At 44.4% G+C, this 6,997-nt stretch overlaps 1 protein-coding gene across 1 annotated transcript; it reads left to right on the top strand.

Annotated features, from left to right (window-relative positions):
• The first annotated feature begins 1,300 nt into the window (after positions 1 to 1,300).
• Positions 1,301 to 5,312, top strand: Tmem216 (transmembrane protein 216). Its single transcript, XM_077797799.1, has 5 exons — positions 1,301 to 1,340; positions 1,957 to 2,058; positions 2,741 to 2,833; positions 4,351 to 4,552; positions 4,801 to 5,312. The coding sequence occupies exons 1-5, from the start codon at positions 1,328 to 1,330 to the stop codon at positions 4,814 to 4,816; spliced, it is 426 nt and encodes a 141-aa protein (XP_077653925.1). The 5' UTR covers positions 1,301 to 1,327; the 3' UTR covers positions 4,817 to 5,312.
• The last annotated feature ends 1,685 nt before the right edge of the window (positions 5,313 to 6,997 follow it).

Raw genomic sequence — 6,997 nt, 5'->3', positions numbered from 1 at the left:
ATGCAAAAATAATACCTAATATGTAAATGTTGGGTATGGAAATGGCCCCCATTTAAAACTTTATTTATAATAAGTAACTGGCCCATCTTCCTTCCATCTGAGGCTCAGAGTAGGAATTTGTCTAATTGCTTTTGTCTAGTAAGTAGTAGAGATGGGGGTGGAAGATCTGAACCCCTTTTCTCCTTATTTATCACTTTGCTAGAGGGACCTTAATAAAATGTAGTTGAAGTTGAGGCAGTAGCACATGCCTGTAATTCTCAGCTACTTGAGAGACTGAGGCAGGACAATTGCAAGTTCAAGGTCAGCCTCAGCAATTTAGTGAAAACTTGTCTCAAAAAATAAAAGAAGGCTGAAGATGTAGCTCGGGGGTAGAGTATTCCCAGGTTCAATCCCCAGTAGGGCTTCCCCTGTCCTCTAGCCTGCAGTTTTGCCAATGGAAGGCCCAAGCAGGGATCAGGGTGCAGAAGTTGGGAGGCATAAAGGTAGGACATTTATCCACCAACTTCCCAGGCCATCCCAGGCCCGGTGAGAGGCCCGCTACACACAGTACTTTCTCCAGGTTCAGGGAGTTGCTTAAGCCTATAGAGGTAACACCCACACTTCAACTAGCCAGGTGAGTCACTCTTCTCCAATTACCCAGTTCGAGTTTGCCGTCTGTTACCTGCCTGCCATGCCCTGACTGACAAAGGGCTAATCTCTTGGAAACTTCTTTTAATTTCCACCTGGGAGCACTTTGTCCTCTCAACTTCCATTGCACTTTATGGGTCTGGTGACCACGTTTTAGCTTTGCATTTATTTCTGCTCCTGGAAAAGACGCTCTATTTCCGACTCATTCTGGTGACTGTAACTCCTAGTACATAAATCGGCCGCAGGAAGGACAACGTCTAACCTCCCGCCCGCATCTGTACAGCACGGTCGCGCGTACCGTTTCTCATTTTTCTCACGCTGATAGAAAAGAGAATCGTGGGACCAAGGTCAATCCTCTGGTGACACTACAGCAACTGGCCTCTTATGCTCAAAGTCCTGTAAGCCAGGATAAGGAGTGTCCGAAGCTGGCCCTGCCCCTGTCCCCAGGAATTGCGGACAATAGGCTTCGAGAGTTGCCAATGTTCTCGCTCAGGGTGACGCTGACACCCGACCAAACGCCATTTGCTGGGGATTCCTCCCGCGCATGCGTAGTGGACCCGCGATCGCGCGGGGTAACCATAGAGTACCGCAGGTTGGCAGAGGGGCCAGAAGCCGGGCCGCTCCGTCCCCTGCTTCCGGCTGCGTCTCCCTGCTCTGGGAGCGGCTGCTGCCGCGTACGCAGTTTCCATGGGGACTGAAGATGGCGCCGCGAGGTGAGATTTCGGAGGTGTGTGTCTCTAGTCCCGATCCCATCGGTATCCCACCAGCCCCGCTACCCTCCTTCTTTTCCAGAGCTCGACCTAAACCTCCCATTCGCAAGTGTTAGGGACATCGCTCCTCCCTTTGCAAGGTGGGGTTTCGCAACCCCGCCCACCTTGAGTGCCTGAAGGTCTCCAGGTGCAGGTCTCATATACTGTACCCCTACATCCTTGCCTGGGCCTATTCTGGGCTGGCTCAGTTACGAATCTCCTGGCTTGGAACAGGCCAGTGCTGGTCTCTGCATCCTGATTTCTCCTCCCAAGTAGTGACGAGGTTACATCTTTGAGGTGCCTAGCAGCTATGATGACCTCTGATTTACTTTTGACTTTTTCCTCGCAAGCCAAAAGGGCAGAGATTGACAGTAATTCCTGGGAAAGAAGGAGAGGAAGCTCATGAACACCACACCCTTCACCCCCACCATCTCATTATCAGCAATCGGAAGTGCCTTTAAGTAGCCCACCTCACTGGCTGTGACCTCATGTTTTCTGAGGTTAGACATTGAAACATACAAGGAACAGAGCTTCAGCTGTTCCTTCCACCCATCCCACTTCTCTGTGCTTGTCTTTTCAGGTAACCGGTTGTCCTCAACACCCCTGGAAATCTTGTTCTTCCTGAATGGGTGGTATTATGCTACCTATTTCCTGCTAGAACTCTTCATATTCCTGTATAAAGGTAAGCCTGGGCTTGACTACCTCTGCCCCAGCTTCCTTTTCTCACTTCAGCTCAGAGCAAACTCCTACCAAGAACCTTCTTACTTTTTGTTCTTTTTTGCCCCCAGCATCTCCTCTTCACTACAAGGCTGAAGTCTCTCCATCAGATGGCTTCTTTGAGAATGATTCTTTAGGAAACTCTTTTTTTTTCCCCCCCTTAGTTGTTGACAGATCTTTATTTTATTTATTTATACTTGGTGCTGAGAATCGAAGCCAGTGCCTCACACATGCAAGGCAAGTAGCTACCGCTGAGCCACAGTCCCAGCCCTGGAAACTCTTTAACAAGAATTTCTGAAGTTTGGGAAACGTAGGTTTCTCCATCTGCCTCTTTACTATCACTTTTCTTTGCGGAACCCCAGTTTCAGCCCATTGGTGACCCTTAGAAACTATGCAGTGGCCTCTGTATCCCTGTATATGCAATCATTTTGAAGTGGAGATCCCATAGACTTAGAAGTAAAAGCCTGCCTCCCTCTAATAGACATAGTCGCACTGTGAGATAACATTTCCTGAGGCTGTAATAATGCCCATATCTCCCTAAGTAGTTCATGGAAAGCTAAGACTATGTCCTCTTTGTTCTCAAGTATATGGCAATTCTTGTGGGTGTTGTTATATGTTGTTGGTAGACTCTGGCTTTTTATTGGCAGGTCTCCTGCTGCCATATCCAACAGCCAACCTAGTATTGGATGTGGTGATGCTCCTCCTTTATCTTGGAATTGAAGTAATTCGACTGTTTTTTGGTAAGTGTTGTTCAGAGAATATTTCCATTCCTTATGAGGCAAGCTGGTATCTGTAACTTGATTAACAAGACAAAGTGCATAACCTGGGCTCACTGTTACAGACAGATTTGATCTGGTGGTATATTCCATTACTCCCTCTCTGAAGCATCAAGCTGCCACTTTATATGTATACATAAATATGTGTGTGTGTGTATTGTATATTACATGTGTATGTATGTGTGTGTATATATTTACACATACATATGTGTGTGTGTATATATATATATATATATATATATATTTTTTTTTTTTTTCCCCAGTGCTGAGAATGGAACCCAGGGCCTCACACATGCCATTACCACTGAGCCATATCCCCAGCTTCAAGCTGCTGCTTTATATTTTGGGTCAGGGTTTATGTATCTGTTGCTCTGCAGGGGTAAAGGCAGGCAGTAGCATGATATCTTAGATAATTCCTTTGCAGTTGCCTAACTACTGCGAGAATGCCTGTTTTCTCTTAATGATTTGCTTGGGAGAATGGATTAAATTGTAAACCGGGTCTGGTGCCGAGGCATGCCTGTACAGCACTATGATCCTCTCTACTTCTCTGGATGAGGACTTTTTTATTTTTTAATTCTTTTTGCAGTACTGAGGATTGAACCCAGGAGCATTTTACCACTGAACTACATCCCCAGTCCCATTTTTAATTTTGAGACAGAGTCTCACTAGGTTGCCCAGATTGGCCTTGAACTTGCAGCCCTCTTGCCCCAGCCTCCCAAGTTCCTGGATTACAGGCACATACCTTTGTACCTGGCTGAATAAGAATCTCTTTTGCACAAGTTTTATATTCTCAGAAATAGAGAGTAAAACCCATGTTAACTAGACTGTCTCATCCCTGGAAACAGTGTGAAAGCACAAGCTGAGGGAAAAGTCCTTGAAACATACAGGAAAGGAGAAAAAAGGCTCACATTAGTCACTAAGGAAAAGATAAAATAATGTTAAAAAGGGACACTAATAGTTCAAGTGAGAATAATTACAGAGGACCAGTAAATTTGAAAAGCAGCCCAAATTACATAATAAAAAGCAAATGGAAACAATAAAGCAGCATTTTTTTCATCCATTGGACGGGCAACAATAAAGATTTACAATATCAAGTTTTAAAGAGGGTGTGGGGAACAGATATTTTTATACATTCTGATATATAAAAACGCATGCTTTTTATATTTTCTAAAAGTACTTTTGAATTAGTTGAAAAATTTTCAATGATTATATCATTTTTATAATTACACTTTTTTTTTTCTTTTTCTGAAGATCCCATTGTACTTTGTGTGGGAGCCAGACTGGAAGCAGGACCCCTGGAGTAAATGACTCCAAACCTGTAACTCCCCCAAGCTTTTTAGGACAGTGGGATTCACTTGTAAACGTGCACCTCCCCTCAGAGTACTTCTCTGCTTGCCAGTCCCTCATATCCTTCCCACCTTTCCCTTGAGGCCAGCCAAAGTAGGCCACTTGGAGGTGACTCCATGGGCTATGTTTGACAGGTACAAAGGGAAACCTCTGCCAGCGAAAGATGCCACTTGGCATTAGTGTGGCCTTGACCTTCCCATCTGCCATGATGGCCTCCTATTACCTGCTGCTACAGACCTACGTACTCCGCCTGGAAGCCATCATGAACGGCATCTTGCTCTTCTTCTGTGGCTCAGAGCTGCTGCTTGAGGTGCTTACCCTAGCTGCTTTTTCCAGGTACTGCTGCTGAGGGCCGGGTTCCCACCCCAGGGAGGGAGTCCTTGTTCTTTGGAGGCTTGAGGGGTCTAGAGGACTATATTTAAGGGGGTTTCCATGGGACTACCTCTCCCACTTCTGGTAGATGGAAGGTCCCTTAGGAATTCTTCCAGTTGTTTAGGGCTAAGAGACTTGGAATATGAAACAGTTCAGACCAGCTGTTCTTGTTCACTGGTCTTTTAACATTTTCTTTTTCTTTCTGCCATCAGTATGGACAGGATTTGAAGTACAAAAATTTCAGCCTGCAGCTGAGGCTGACACCACACAAATATACTTATGGTACTGTTGCCTGCACCTGTGAGAAGCGGGGGTCACACTGGCCTGGAAAGGTTGTACGGCTTTTCCTCAGCACTGACATTTGGGTGTCCAGCCCACAGAAGGCCAGTGGGCATGATTGGCTAGACCAGGACTGTCAGCCCCAGAGACTCTTCTATACTCCATTCTAGGGAGGGGCAAGGCTATCCCCAACCTGGTCCGTCCCAGAACAATCTCTTGCTGACCTCAAGTTCTCCTCTTTGACCGTTGTGGCCAGAGCATCTTGTGTGGACCATCTAGACTCCTTGGGCTTCCAGGAGGACCCGAGCAATATATTCCCTGTATGTGCTGTGCCACACCTGACCTGTATGCACACAGAGAGCTTCATGGTGGTGGGCTCCCAGAATGATGCAAAAGCCTCCTACCCCATCTCTCAAGGACAGTGAGCTCCAGAACCTTTGTAGTAGCTTATGGTATTATTTTTCTACTCTGATCATGAAGCAAACACTATTTTATAATAAATATGTATTTTCGGTTGTGGGGTTGGCAGCATTTTCCTTGTGACACCTGTTCCTAGAATTTCATCCTCTCCAAGAGAAGGTAAAGACTATCACAGCAGTATGTTCTGAGGCTGTGCTTAGTAATACAGTGTGACACAAAGGCAGTGATGACATGGTGTCCCACTGATTGTCTTCCTTAAGCTGCAGCATGAATCAATCCTGAAAGGCACTGACTGTCTTCAGTTGTTATTTGCAAAAGACTGCTTAAATGCTCTCCCTCTGCCTCAGAGTCAGTCTTGTCTTCCACTGCTCTTACAGATAACTGGAACTCCTTTCCAAGATGGGCCATGTGTTGTTGGAAGAAACGTATTCTAAACTCAACACACACATTTCCTTTTCAGTCATTGATGTAAAATTTTTGACTTAAAGGAACACATACCTTCTTTCTTCTTTTTTTAAAAAACTGGAGAAAATGGTACCCAGGTAAATGTATCATTTCTTCAGATAGCTTTTGAATTCTTCTCTTTTAAAAAAATAACTTATTTAATCTTAAATTTGTTATATATACAGCAGAATGCATTTCATTTCATATTACACATTTAGAGTTGTTCTGTATCTTCTTGTCTCAAGAAGACACCAGGAGCCATGAAAGACAGCATCCACTTTAGGAAACTTTGAGGCCTGTGTGTCTGTTATCAGATGTATCCTAAAATATCTGCTTTTACTAAAAAAATATTGACCCTTAAATCTTCTATGATGGTTTTTAACTTGGCTTTTTTTCCTCCCGGTCGTTAGGCTCTTTCCTGTCTTATGGTCTCCACTGTCCAAAGCACTGATGCTTTTTCTTAATTTCCTCTCCGTGCTATTGCCTCCCAGCTGCCCTTGGGGTCTATCCAAAAACTACAATGGACAGGTCTCATCAGCCATAAAAAATAATAACAAAAAGTACAACAGGAGCTTCCCTGATAGTTCAATCTCAAATTCCATGAGTACCATTTTCTGCTGCTTCTCACAATTGCTTTCTCTGGCCCTGCTTTGATATAATCATTAGTATCCAACTGGAGGGGAATCCATCCTTCCTGACCTCCCAGTTTGATTTAGAGGTTCAGTGGTTATATCTATCGTTCAAGCAGCACAGATAAATAAACGGAAAGTTCATTTGGAAGTATAGAGGTGGCTTATAAAATCTCAACTTTAGAATTCAGAGGGGTGCATTCCTGTAATCCCAGCAGCTAGGGAGGCTGAGGCAGGAAGATCTTGAGTTCAAAGCCAGCCTCAGCAAAAGTGAGGTACTAAGTAACTCAGTGAGACCCCATGTCTAAATAAAATACAAATAGGGTTGGGGATGTGGGTCAGTGATCGAGTGCCTCTGAGTTCAATCTCTAGTACCCCCCCCAAAAAAAAAATTCAGAGGGACTATAGAGATCAACTAAGTCTAATTCCCTACTTTGTAGCATTCACAACTGGTTACTGACAGGTGGAACTAGAAGATTTGTACAAGTTTTTTTTTTTTTTTTTTTTTTTGGTGCTGGGGATTGAACCCAGGGCCTTATGCATGAGCACTACCAACTGAGCTATATCCCCAGCCGTATAAGTGTCTCTAGATGAAGAAAATTCCATTTCTCAACAGGTACCACTTGCAGATGAGAAT

Source organism: Urocitellus parryii, chromosome 4, assembly GCF_045843805.1.
Source record: "Urocitellus parryii isolate mUroPar1 chromosome 4, mUroPar1.hap1, whole genome shotgun sequence".
NCBI classification, from domain to species: Eukaryota; Metazoa; Chordata; class Mammalia; order Rodentia; family Sciuridae; genus Urocitellus; species Urocitellus parryii.
The sequence above is the reverse complement of the archived record's forward strand: the minus strand, read 5'-3'. Positions and strand labels throughout refer to the sequence as shown.